Raw genomic sequence first — 14,710 nt, forward strand, 5'->3', positions numbered from 1 at the left:
TCCTCAGTTGATTGTAGATGTAATCAGCCATAGATGCAGTCAGCTTACTGATGGTGTGAGTCCATAAAATGTGCTCACAGTAACAGTCAGTCCAATGCTGGCTTGACCAAACAGCTGGACAGCCATCACCTGGCCAAGTTAACACATGAACTTAATCATCACAAGGTTCTTCCCACGTAAGGAATAGCGTGAGCAAAGCCCACATGCCTCTTTTGACTCTTCTTAAACCAAAGAAGTTCCTCCACATTCCTACAAATTGTCACCCTGAATTATCATATGCGTCAACACTCATCAAGGAATATATCACCTAAGAGACAGTCCTTAAACATAAGATTCAATCATCTATTTTCAAGTAATTCAGACTTCTAGTAAAATATTTCATCTCACAGTGGAAATGTTAACTGACTGTTATAAGTGTACTTAGAATCTTTTTTTTTCTTTTTCTACGAAAAGCTTCGGTAATTGTTACAGTGCATGCCTATCCAGTTTATACTTGTATTATGCTTGGTAGTTATGCAATTAAACATGCCCTGGAAAAATACGCTTTTTAGTTTATAAGCAATCACAAATTCTCTTATTTTCTGTGGTATGTTAGCATTTCAAAGGCTGTCACATCTGTTACATTATCTTATGCCTTTATTTAAGATATTTTATAAATAACCCATAATTATAAATTCTTTAAAATTTAAATGCTTTGTTCAGGTTTGTATGAATGATTTGTGGTATTCACCTCTGGACAAGAGAAAACATCAACATGAGCCTTTGTTCACGCTCCCCCCAGCCTGTGTTTTGTTCAAGGTTCAAACCTACAGTCAGTTTCCTGCTTCTGAGCATTTTATACCTTTTACTATTCCAAGTTTATGTCACATCCTGGCTTGTCCTGTGGTTTGTGCATTTACCTCCCATTGCACATTGTACACTGCTACAATGAGGACCTCTGTAAATTGTCCTTCCCTGTAATATTAGCTGACTCTCTTGGTGAGGGATTGTTTGGGGGGAAGTGTTATCAGGATCAGAGAGTCTCAGCAAGCACAGAGGTGAGTGTTAGATCAAACATTTTGAACTCAGACACACCTGGCTTTGATTCCCATCTCAATCACATGCTAGCTGTGTGGCCTTGGGCAAGTTACTCAACCTCTCTGGATCTGTTTCTTCATCTGAAAAGATCATAAAACATTTCCTCACTGGTTTGTTAGAAAGTATTAGTGAGAAAACATTTGTAAAGAGCCTGGGAAAGTGCCTGGCTTATAGTGGGTGTGAATGTTAGTGACCTTTTCCCCTCTGTCTCCTTTGTTTTTTTTCTTCATTCTTCACATTCTTGTCCCTTGGCACCCATCTGTCTAGCTTGCTGCTCTCTAAATCGATCATTGTAACTCAGAGTTGAATACTCTCATGTATGGCTGGGAAAAGAGCCAAGCTTTGGAGTCAAGTAAATCAGTCAATCTGTTTCTGTCCCTTAAAGCATCTAGGACAGTGAGTGAGTTACTCAGGATATTTGAGACTCAGTTTCCTCATCTCTTAGGTGGGAATAATACAACAGTGTCACACAGTGCAGGTAAGAGAATTAAATGAGCAAATATATGGGAAGCTCCTAGAACATTGCCAGAACATGGTCAATGTCCAAGAGTTCAATAAATCAAAAGCACTATAGAAATATCGTAAGTGGTTTTCGACTGGCTTGGAGCACAAATCTGAACTGAGGGGAGTACCACAAAATCTGTACTTTCTGTAAATGCCAATGTTAAATTGGAGAATTTTGGTTAAGCTGGGGATGTGACATTTTAAATAACCAGAATTTAGAGGTTTGAGAGCTACATGGTATTTGCTCAGACCTAAAATTGTGGTGCAGTGCCATGTTATAGTCCGTTTCTTTAGATGTTCTGGCCCAGCTGGCTGATGTGAAAGCTGAAAATGGTTCTGAGGGCCTCACCTGTGCCCGCAGCATCCTTTGTCTTCCTCACAAGCTCTGTTTTCACATTTCTGAAAGGGTACAGGCTCTATTCCAAGACATTCCCACCAGGCTACCTTAGGGGAGAATCCTGGCTCGCTGATCTAGCATCACTGGACCACAGGTTGGCAAGGGGTTTCCATAAAGGGCCATGTCATAAACATTTTAGACTGTGCAGGTCACATAGAGTTGCTGTCACATATTATTATTTGTTTTTTGTTCATTTGTTTATTAACCCTTTGAAAATGGAAAAGCCATTCCTAGACAAAACCAGGCTGCAGGTCAGACTGGGTCGAGAGGCCATAGTTTTCTGACTCCCGCTCTTGTCCACGATAGGGAGGGAAGAAGGAAGAATGGCTTTAAAACCAGTTGTCCTGATACACTAATGCCTTCCTTCAGGGAAAAAGCACCTGCATCCATTTTTTTTAATATTAAAGATGCTATGTTAGTCTCTTTGCTCCTATGGTACTATATTTTATAGTCAGGTTTTAGTCATTTTATACTGGGACCTCATCTTGCTGCTGTTTTCCATTGGAAAATGATGAGAACATTGTAAAGCAGATGGAGCACAGACTGTAGCAATGAAAAACACAGAAGAAAGAACTGTGTGAAAGAAATATTTAATCATAACATGAAAAAATTGCAGTGGCAACTTTTCCATTATGTTAAATCGCGCTCATTTCTATGCATTTGGTTATGTGTTTAAAAACAAAAGTTGTCATTTTCCACCTGAGTTCCCATCTACAATCTCCTCCCAACTCTAGTGGTCATGTGTTCTTAATTTTGTCTTTTGCAGGACTATGACTTAAGCCAGCTCCAGCAGCCTGATACCGTGGAACCAGATGCCATTAAACCAGTTGGAATCCGACGACTGGATGAGAGACCCATCCATGCAGAGCCCCAGTACCCGGTCCGATCTGCAGCCCCTCACCCTGGGGATATTGGGGACTTCATTAATGAGGTAAAAGAGGGATTTGCTTTCTCTGAAAGGCTTTTTGTTGGTGTTGGCCTAAGTAGGCCACAAGTTGCTTGGGATTTGGCTTGTAGCTCAACAAAATGCACTTGGTTTTTTTTGCAGGTTTGTCTTTCTGCAAAAGTAAATGGGACTTTAGCAAGTGAGAACAAATTTAGTTGCTTCCGTCAACCCAAAAGAGGCCTATCAATTAATGTTCTGTATGGGTAAAATTACGTTCATCATATATTATCAGTGTCAGTCACACTATCTCCAAGCAGGATGTTTTCCTAGATTACAAGTAATAAATAGACTAATAAAATGAACGTCTATTCTGATTTCCTTTATTAGCACTGATCAATGTAATAATAGTTCACTTTCATTTTCCTCACACCCTACCCTTTGAATCCCACAAATGGTGAGAATTCAGTGCCTTCCAAATGAGGGAGTTCTATCAAATGAGATTAGTTGGAAGAGTGGCTAAATTAAATATTATGTAAGTGATTTAAATGCTTGTCTATTTGAGGAGTTTTAAGAGCCTCTGTAAGAGGAAGCTAATTCTCTGTTGAATATAACAGATATGATTTTCAGTGTCAAATTTATTGTGGCGTTCTTTTATGTTATTACTGACCAAGAGTTGTGCTATCTGTAATTCTCAAATTTTGAAGTTAAATGATTTATGCCATTCCTTTGGATCATGCCCATAACTCTACTGTAATTCTACTTTAAAATTTGTATGACATGTGTAAGCAAGTTGATACATACTATTAATGATTGTGAGTATATGGCAGAACTTGTGTTCTCTGGCCATATCCTCCCACTTAATATCTCCAAAATCAGAATTGGTCCCAGTACATTACTAAGTGGAATGTACCTGTTGTATATGGCCTTCAGTCATTTGTGTGCTGCTAAGACTCTTAGTTCCTGGGCTTCCTTGAAATAGTCATATAATATGAAACATAATCTGCCTTAGGTTTTTAGATGGACTTACAGAGAAAACCTTTGAAACAACAGTTGGAATATTTATCTGTCTGCAACCATCCATTACTGTATATTCCTAAAATGCATGCTGCTTTAAGTATTCACTTCAGGTAAATAGGTAATAGTTTAATTTGTAGTAGACATATATTTAAAAGCAGATGGAAGCCAAAAAAATAACAGAATGTCAGTTGATCCTTTATCTGCAAAAATATACCTTAACTTCTGCAGCCTTATTTGTATATAAGCCTGGTTAAGGGAATTGCAGGAATATATATACGTGTGTGTATGTGTGTGTGTACATATATATACATATATTCTTGCACTTTCGTGTGTGTGTGTATATATATATGTGTGTGTGTATATGTGTGTGTGTGTGTGTGTGTGTGTGTGTGTGTGTGTGTGTGTGTGTGTGTGTGTGTGTGGAGAGAGAGAGAGAGAGAGAGCTAGATCTTTCAGAATATGTAAGGGTACCTGATGATTTCACTTCCAATTTAGCTTTTGTCATTATGAGAGATTGTTTAGATATTCCTATGATTGTCAGGTTTCAAGACATAGTGAATCTTTTGCATGTAGGTGGAGTAATTGGCATTTTTGTAAACCAAGAATTCTGGTTGCAGTGTAATTCAACAAATACCTACTGACTGTTTCTGCCTGCCCCTGCAGTGCCAGGATTCTGTGGGATTCCGTCCCTGACCTTTTCTTTGCTCAGTGATAAAGTTGAAACTGCTAAGCATCATTTATAGGGCCCTTGGTAATCTGACGTCTGCCCTCCTCCCCCACCACATTGCCTTCTTGTGCTGCAGCCTCCCTGGACTATCTGTAGTTCCTTGAAGGCATCACACTTTTGAACATACCGTAACTTCTCCAGGGCCCTTAGCTTCTTGACCACCTGGGAAACTCCCACTTAGCCTTCAGAATTCAGCTCAAACCCCCTTCTCTGTGAAGCCTTCCTTGGTACCCCTGGAAAGGGTTGGCAAGACGGTTGTTCTGCTGTAGCCCTTAACCAGTTGGATTGTAACTATCGCTAGTTCTTTCTTCCACTTGAGCATGTCAGTTCCCTCCAGGATGACAGGACTGTTTTCTGTTCATCTTTGTATCTTAAGCATCTATGTTGCCTCCCTCTCAGGTTTTGTTGTTTTAAGGAATCCGAGCACTGTGGCAGGTGTGTAAGGCGTGTACTTCGGGAGCCATCCAGTTTGCATTTGATTGGGATTCAAAGGCGCAGTTTAGGAGCCCTTAGTTCCAATGTGCTGAATACATCAGAAAACAAAGATCTTGGCTGTTCTGAGTTTTCTGTGTGCTTTGTGTGTGTGTATTTGCTTGTATGAGTGTGTTTGCTGATTTTTTTTTTCTCACAGTGACTAAACATTCTCCAGTAGATAGAAAAAAGTATTGAGTTAGTAAGATTCAGTTACTCGGTCCTTCTAATGCCGCAGCAGAAAAAGCCACAGTAGGGATTTCCGTTTGGAATTTCTTTTCCCCCAAACGGTGCTCAGGTACACGATCTAAATGGTGGCTTGAGACCAAAATGAGTATGTATAATTAGTTGTATGAAAAACTTGGTTCCAAACAACTGATTTTAAAATTAACTTCTAGACTATAATTGAGTCATAATTTGAGGACTGTCTGCATTTGTTAAAAATGACTCATTTCGAAATCATCTTGAGCTTAGTTTAGGATCATTCATTCAGCAAATATCTATTGAATGTCTTTGTACCACATTTAAGACAACCTTGCCAGCAGTAAATTAGATGTAGAGCCTCTTTGTGTGTGTTCCGTATTTTGCTGCCTGTACAGTCTTTGTAAAATGCAAACATTCGTGCATCTGATGTCTCCAGTTCAGCCTTTGTAAGATGCAAACATTCCCAGGTCTGAAGTTTCTTTGCCAGGCATAGGAGGCCTGTCATGGTCTGGTCCTTACCTGGCATTCCGACTTTATCTCACACGCCTCCCCAGCTTACATCCTGCAGACCAGGGAGCGGGACCTCCACTTGTAGTTTGCAGTCTTAGCTTGTAAATCCATGCCAGGCCTGTTTGCATGGGATTCTTTTTACCTGGAATGTCCTTCCCCCTTTCTCTAGGTGTGATTTCCTTCATTAAGTCTTTGCAGACCCACCCAGGGGCAGAAATACATAAGATGGGTTAGGCACCATCCAGGGGATCCCATTGTACCTAAAACTCACCTCTCTTCTTAACACCTGTGACAAGGTTCCCTTCTGCCTCCCTCTGAACCTTTCCATGGTCAGAGGGAAGAGGTGCATATCCCTGGAGCCGAAGTAGGGACATTGGTTTGGTGAGTAAATGATTGGGTGGAAGAATCAGATTTAGGAGTCATTTTCAAAAAGGTAGTAACTGGATCCATGAAATTGAATGCAATTTCAAGCTACAGAAATGTGGAGAAGGAGGAGGGGACCAAGAATCTGTATGAAGGAATGCCCTGTAATTGGAGACAGGAAAAAAGTTAAGGTGCCATGGAAAATAACTAAAGAGTGGGTTTCAAGGAAGGAATGGTTTGTTCTTTAGGAAAGTTCAGGGAGATGAAAATTATCAAAAGACCTAAGCCATTCTTAACTTTCAAAAGCACCACATAGATTCTTCTTCCAATAGGATACCCATTAAGATTTGTTTAATATCTTTATATAGTTGGCCAGACAAAAATAAATTCAAGCAAAGTGTTAAGACTGTTAAAGGCACCTAAAAAGACCACAAGCACATTTTATAAATACATTTAAAATGCACACAGGTTTATTTATCTCCAAGTCTTATTTGATTTCGCAGAGTACTGAATGTTCCAAAGGAAGAATAATATCGTGTTGATTGTAATTGGAGTGTTTTTATAGATGTAAGGAGTAGGTAAGCTCATGAGAACATTTTCTAGTTTGTTTATTTAAATAGTGAATGAATGTTGCCTTGAATCCTAAGAATGGTAGCTTATTTCCAGTCCAGTAGGTAAAATAAAACAAGTCACACATTTTTCAGTTTCAGCTGAAGAATTTTGTTCTATTTTCAGGTGTTTAAATGTGACCTTCAGAGAGTGAAAAGGTGAAACAAATTCATTTCATCTTAGCCAGATAGTAAATACTAGCATGCCTTCAATAATTTTGCTAATCCTATATATTTATCTCACAAGTGTAAAAACGAAGTGCACATAGTTCTGTTGAAAGACCAACTTTTGATTAAAATGATTTAAATCTTCCATTTTATGGAAGATTCTTTCAGAATAACTTGCTTGAAACTACTACTATTAAAACTTTTGCCTTTTTTTCTCATTAATTAAATTTAATTTGTCCTCTTTCAGTAATCTCTATTTACCCTTATAGGAGCTAAGCATATGTTTGAGTTCAAATCCAGCTGTTAGGTAATAACAGCTCTGTGACCTTGGAAAGTTATTTAACCTCCTGGATTTCCAGTTTTCTTATTTGTAAAATGGGGATACTAATAATACCTCCTTTTAAAAAGCTTACCATGAGAATTATATGGGATAATCCATGCAAAGTATGCAGTATAGTGCCTGGCACACAATAAAAATCTCTTGATTATCAGTATCATTAATTTTTATTACAAGTAACTTATCTTTCAGAATTAAAATTTACTTCTTCTAAATATAAGTAAAACAATTAAAATCATCTCCTTCCAAAAAATTTTGCTTTAAGTGAAACAAAATTTCCAGAAAGTAGGTTAGTAATGCTGGGCTTGATCAGCCACAGAATTCCCCTATAATTAAACATGGTGTAAATTTTTTCCACATACATTTTAAACTTAGATACTAGCGTCTTCTGAAAGGAGTAGATATAAATATGAACAGGATGCTATGGGGAGGGGATTTAAATCTAGGGCAGCAGTGCAGAGTTACCTTCTAGGATGTACAGACCATCCATCATGTAGCAAATGTGTGATACCTACTGTATACCAGGCACTCTGCCGGCATCAGGATATAACATGAACACAGAAAGGGATGCCACAGTCTAGTGAAACATGAACATGGTAATAAAACTATAGGCCAAATCCAAAGGGACCATGGAAGACAGAAATGACTCCCAGTCAGGAAAAAAATCCATGCAGCAGAAGTGTTTTTAATGCTCTTCAGAGGATGGCTGGATGGGTGGGTGGGTGGATAGAAGTATGGATGGATGGATGGATGATAATCAGATGAAAAAATATGAGAGAGCATTTCAAACAAAGGGAATCACATTCTAGCTAGAAAGTGATTAATATACACATAACGAAGAGGCGCACAAGAAAGCGACATTTTTGGGGAGTGGTGAATAATTCAGTTGTGGTTACTGGGGCTGAGAATAGCTGAGATGGAAAAGGTAGGTCAGGCTACATTCACTGACTCTTTTGGGGAGTTTTGACATTAATGTGTAGGTTAGCCAAACATCAGACATTTGAGTAACACCTTCTGGTTTTCTCTATGTCTACAGACCTCTCCTATTATTTACTTAAAATTTTAAATAATTTTCAACTGAGTTTTTTAAGAGAGTTTTTTTAAACTGTCCGTGCACTAATTAAAAATCATCTTGTGCATCACCAGAGGAAATCCTCCCTTCTTTGGGAAATACTACTGTAGGTGATGAAGAATGATCAGAGGGTTTTACTTGGGGGAGGGAATTGACTATTTGAGAAAGAACACAGCAGCATATAGGAAAAAAGCAGGAGAGTACTGGGGCCGGGAAAGACCAGGCAGAGAGGCTTTCGCTGTAGTCGAGGCAGGACATGCTGAGGGGCCTGGATGAAAGCGGTGGCACTGAGGTGATAGAGACAGGGGATTCCAGGGAATCAGCGGGGCCTCTTTCCTCTTACATCCCTTCGCTGTTCCCTCCCTGAAGAACATGGGCTTTTATAGTCTCTATAAAAGCATGTCTCCACCCTGAGATCAGAAGTCTATAAATATTAGCTCAGCAAGAATTGAACCAGAGCCACAGATCTTTCAGTTTACCAAGGAGATGCAAACTGTAGAAAATAGTTCAGATTTATCCAGAGATCAAGATCTGCCTCTTCAGGAACAGTGGAACAAGAGCGTATTTTTCTCCATTGTTACTTAGGTGGGGAGGGAGACTCACATGCAGCCTGTCTATTTAGGAACGGTGCAGACACCTGGGAAATCGTGTCTCCATCTAAAGAAGGAAGGAATTCCATAAGGGAGGATGGGAAGGTTTTGCTGCTGCCTGCTTTCCTGCCCGTCCACCCTCTGGTGGAATGTACGGGCACTGTCAGTGTCTCAGGACATGACTGTGAAGTTTTTAGAGTTACCAAAATATTACTGAGAATTCATATAAGATCTCATCCAGAAGAGTTCTATATTCTCAGATAGAAAGCGTTGCTACCCAAGAAGAGACCTAAAGTACTTAACCTTCACTTAGAAAGATGGCTTGCCTAAGAATTCTTGAAAAGTTCAGTGGTTTTTGCCTTTTTGTAATTGTTAAAACCTCACACAATGTGGGATGCTCTAGCCCTGCAGCATGCTCTCACTATGGCTTTTATGGCCTGAACCTCTTTTCAAAAAGGAATAAAGACAACAAATTCATTAGGAAAAAACTACCGGGTTGATCAGGAAGCCAAATCAGGAGCTAAAAAAAGAAAGATTGAAAGGAAAAGTATTTTTGAGAACCCTAGTAGTGGGTATAGGAATAGATTATCACTTGTGTTATATTTCTTTTAAGGAATTGACTGGGTGGCAAAGACATCTGATGAAGAGTCTCTGGTCCTTTAACTAACCTTGAGGACCAGACTGTTAGCCTGTTTCTTCTCAGGTGACAGGAAGTACAGGCCATCACGTTCCTCTCCGCTGAATCCAGATGCAATTGAGGCCCTGTCATTGACTCGCTGGAGCTAATTTTAGTCTTAACCTTTCCATATTTCCAGTATGATGCTGACCTCATAAGGGTTGGTCAGGACCCTGCGTGTATTTTCATTTAAAAGTGAATTGTGATCAAGCAGATGACCTGAACAAAGTGACCTTGGCCCTTGTCTCTGGTTTCTGAATTATAAAGCTTTTTTACTTAAGGTCATCATGAAAATTTAATATTTATTTTCAGAGGCCCATTCATTCTCATTATCAGGAAAATCCCTGATTTTTCTTGACTTTCCCATAGGTCTTTCTTTTATTGTATATGGTTTTTGTGTCTACCCAAGTTAGTACGGAACTAGAGGGATCACCTGTTTCTTAAATTGAGAGTTGCTGGATTTTATAGGGAAGAGAGGTGCCTGCTAATATTGTGACTATAAACTCCAGGAGGGCAGACATTGGATCTAACTTATTAATAGCTGTGTCCCCAGCACTAAGCAAAATACATTGCCATAGTTGAAACTCCACATTGAGTTAATAAATGCAAACAAAATGAATGAAGATGCATTCGTTGGCTTTTGCTAGCTAAAATTACAGTAACTAACAACCCCAAAGTAGTGTTTGACTTAAAAGAACAAAATTTGTTATTTCTTGCTCAAGTTAAGTCAGCTGTAGGTCATGGCAGCTCTGTTCCTGATCCACATCTTTATTTCAGGATCCATACATCCTTATTTCAGGCCGTTCTCTTGGAAGAAAAACAAAGGAGAGGAGAACTAGTGGAAACCCATTAGAAAGCATTCTTATTCTGCTCGTCACTTCCTCTTACATTTCACTGGCTAAAGCCAGTCCTGCAGCCAAGCCCAGCAGGGGGTTGGAGAAGTAAACCCTGATTCCAGAGGTGGAAGTGACGGGAGTGTGTGACCCACCTGTGGGCAAAGGGCAGTGAATCACTGCAGACAGTAGCACAGTCTACCACACAAGGGAACTCTGAATTTTGAGGAATTGTAGTTTGCAGTTCTCACCCTCAGCAGAGTAGCACTGTGGCTTCTTCTAAAAATATGATAAAGAAAATCTTATCTGAAATAGGCTTATATTGAAGTAGCTTGCTGAAGACTCACTTTCTTTTATTCCACACAGGCTTTTCTGGGTTATAAATTGTATACCCTGATCTGAGGAAAAGTGGTGTTCAGTTAAACAGTTCAGGCTGTTGAATACTTGGAGCCTGGGAAACTGGGACTGTGTACTTTTTTCTCTCATTTGTGATCAAAGTCAAACAGATGCCATTTAGTTTCTTAAAATATTATGTCTTCTCTTTTTTTTTTTTTTTTTGCTCCAAATTCCAAAACAGGAAAATTTTCTCAAAACATGAAAGTTAAATATATATTAGTATATTGTTTCTTCAGCTCTAGCCTGTGCCACACAGTTTGGTGAGCCCGTGATACCCTTTATCTCATTTGGTAATCATGATAGTCTTATTTCTGTTATTACAGTTTCAGATATGGACACTAAAGCTGATAGAACTTAGCCAAGATTTCAGAGCTGGCTGTGGAGAGCTGCGATGGAAACCCAGAGTCTCTCTTAACCTCTGTTCCATATTGACTCTTACCCTAATTTTCATGCTTTTTTTCTCTCTCCCTCCTCTGTAAACTTGTAAGAATAGATAAATAAATGCTTATAAAAATTCACATACAGGTGCTAATAAGGTATGTGGACTGGAAGGATTGCTCTTTAAAGTAGGTTGGGCCACGATGCATCTTGGATAAGTAAGATTGCAATAAGCACACCAGGATCCAAAAAGCAGAGTTGCCGAAAAAAGGGAATGATTGTTTGAAGACCAATGTTGGTATATGTTGGAGTATTAACATGAATTTGGAAAAAAAAAATAATTAAAGAATATGCCAGAAGAACCTAGTGTTAAGTCTTTAAAATCTTTGTAGAGCATAATTATGAATTAGCTGCAGACTTGAATTATACATTAAAAAGCATCTTTTTTGGCCAGTATTGGGAATGTAGATGACAATTATTTCCTTTGTCCTTATTTTTTTCTTTTAAATAACCAGATATACAGGTTATTTTAGAGTGACAGGATTTCCCCCCAATAGTCATGCTTTCTACAGGTATTGCATCATGACTTTTCTAGGGTCTGTGGAAGCTAAGTCACCCTAGTGTTTAAAAATAACACCTGCGCACATTTTATCAATTTCACATTTTCTGTTCTATTAAGAACATAAATGATTAAATGGGTAACTCCTATATAGTAATAACATCTGACCTCTTTTCATTTTTCCACTGATATCCTTCCAGTTTCAGGTCAAATACAATTCCATTTCCTCCTTGAACTCCTAGCTAATAATGACCGTCTGACTTAATCTCTATTTCAGCATCCTGTTGATTTCGTTATTTTTTTAGGATTGTTACTTAGATTTGCTTCATAGAATTTTGTTACTTCTTTAGCATTTGCTTCATACTGTTGTAACACCTGTTATGCAGATTGTAAGCTGGTAGCGGGGCAAGCACGATGCGGTACCCGGTTGTATGTCCCTCTCTTTGCCTGGCTTATAATTGCTGTTCAACCTAATTGCCAGAATTCCCTGACCCTGACTCTGACTAGGTTAGGGTCCATGTACTGATGTCATAGCCTTCTGTGCTAATTCATGGAACCTGTTTCACCTGTAATTACTCATTGAGAAATGGTCTTGTCCAATGAACTCTTACACAGATGCACTTATCAGACTCCCTGGCCATTGTAGCAGTTGTTCCACAAACCTTTGTTGAATGAATGAATGGATTTTTATAGCAATACCTTACTATAATTTAGCTTGTATTCAAGTGGGATCTTAAAAAAAATACTATTCTGTTATTTAAGATCATCCATTCTCAGCTTCAAGCAGTTGCCCATTTCCGTGCCTATCAAAATGTTCTCTCCCCTCCCAACATGTCTTGGAATCACAGAACTAGAAGCCTCAGGATTGTTTCTTTGCAGAGGAAAGGCATAAGTTAGTTTTTGCCTGTCTTACAAACATGGTGATAACCCCAATTGCTAAATATGTAAAAATGTTATGGTCTGCAAATGAAAATTTACAAGCGTTTGATCCCATGGAATCACTTAGCTCTGGTTGTGGTTTTTGCAAATTGTAACCCTCTCTTAATTCTTGATCTCTTTCTTATCTTTCCACATTTTAGGGCCTTAAAGCTGCTGACAATGATCCCACGGCTCCGCCATATGACTCGCTCTTAGTCTTTGACTATGAAGGCAGTGGCTCCACCGCTGGGTCCTTGAGCTCCCTTAATTCCTCAAGTAGTGGAGGCGAGCAGGACTATGACTATCTGAATGACTGGGGGCCACGATTCAAGAAGCTTGCCGACATGTATGGTGGAGGAGATGACTGAACTTCAGGGTGAACTTGGTTTTCGGACAAGTACAAACATTTCAACTGATATTCCCAAAAAGCATACAGAAGCTAGGCTTTAACTTTGTAGTCTACTAGCACAGTGCTTGCTGGAGGTTTGGTATAGGCTGCAAACCAATTTGGGCTCAGAGGGAATATCAGTGATCCAATACTGTTGGGAAAAAAAAAACACTGAGCTCTCAGTTACACTTGAATTTTACAGTACAGAAGCACTGGGATTTTATGTGCCTTTTTGTACCTTTTTCAGATTGGAATTAGTTTTATGTTTAAGGCTTTAATGGTACTGATTTCTGAAATGATAAGTAAGAGACAAAATATTTTGTGGTGGGAGCAGTAAGTTAAACCATGAAATGCTTCGACACACTTTTGTTACTTTGCATTTGCTTTTACGAAAATACAGAATTAAACAAACGAAAAAACTCATGGAGCGATTTTATTATCTTGGGAGATGAGACCATGAGATTGGAAAATGTACATCACTTATAGTTTTAGACTTTAGATTTTTTTTTTCCACTAAAAATCTTAAAACTTACGCAGCTGGTTGCAAATAAAGGGAGTTTTCATATCACCGATTTGTAGCAAAATTGAATTTTTTCATAAATTAGAATGTTAGACACATTTTGGTCTTAATCCATATATACTTTTTTATTTACTGTATTTTTTTCCACTTCACTGTAAAGATGGTATGTGTACATAATGTTTTATTGGCATAGTCTATGGAGAAGTTCAGAAACTTCGGAACATGTGTATGTATTATTTGGACTATGGATTCAGGTTTTTTGCATGTTTATATCTTTCGTTATGGATAAAGTATTTACAAAACAAAGTGACATTTGATTCAATTGTTGAGCTGTAGTTAGAATACTCAATTTTTAATTTTTAGTTTTTTTTATTTTTTATTTTCTTTTTTGTTTTGGGGAGGGAGAAAAGTTCTTAGCACAAATGTTTTACATAATTTGTACCAAAAAAAAAAAAAAAAAAAAAGGAAAGAAAAGAAAGGGGTGGCCTGACACCAGTGGCACTACTAAGTGTGTTTTTAAAAAAAAAAAAACGAAAAAAAAAAAGCTTTTAAACTGGAGAGACTTCTGACAACAGCTTTGCCTCTGTATTGTGTACCAGAATATAAATGATACACCTCTGACCCCAGCGTTCTGAATAAAATGCTAATTTTGGATCTGGTGACTGGTTCGAACTTTTTCTTTTCTACTTGGGCTGCTCTGAATGGTACAAAAATCCAAGTACTGGAGTTTCATTGAGAATAACAGTACAAACATTTGTGTTTGTTCCCGCACTATTCAACATTGAAACCTTAGCAGGACAACCATGTGCATATATTGAGCAACAGAAGGAATCATTGTGGATCTTCTAACAACATAGAAGAAACACTTCAAGTGACACAAGAATAGACTATGCTGTGGTGATGCAAAAATAACATTCTTTAACTTGGCAAACTTTGGTGGAATTCTTAAAATAACTTACGTTTTAATTTGTTTTCTGCTCAAGCTAATGGTTATGCTGACTCTACCAGTCCTTTCCCATAAAACTGCCAGCCCAGGGCAACCTCAGTAAAGTTATAGGATGGGCCCTGGAACACTGAATTCTCAATTCGTTGAAGCCATTGTTTTATCAGC

At 38.5% G+C, this 14,710-nt stretch overlaps 1 protein-coding gene across 1 annotated transcript in view; it reads left to right on the forward strand.

Annotated features, from left to right (window-relative positions):
• CDH2 (cadherin 2) overlaps positions 1–14,258 on the forward strand; it is a 219,932-nt gene extending 205,674 nt beyond the window's left edge. Inside the window, exons 15-16 of the mRNA XM_037805908.1 lie at positions 2,745–2,909; positions 12,853–14,258. Coding sequence (XP_037661836.1) covers positions 2,745–2,909; positions 12,853–13,059 — 372 coding nt within the window. The 3' untranslated portion in view covers positions 13,060–14,258. The remainder of the gene's footprint in view (positions 1–2,744; positions 2,910–12,852) is intronic.
• Positions 14,259–14,710: the final 452 nt, after the last annotated feature.

This window comes from Choloepus didactylus, chromosome 16, assembly GCF_015220235.1.
Source record: "Choloepus didactylus isolate mChoDid1 chromosome 16, mChoDid1.pri, whole genome shotgun sequence".
In the NCBI taxonomy this organism is placed as follows: domain Eukaryota; kingdom Metazoa; phylum Chordata; class Mammalia; order Pilosa; family Megalonychidae; genus Choloepus; species Choloepus didactylus.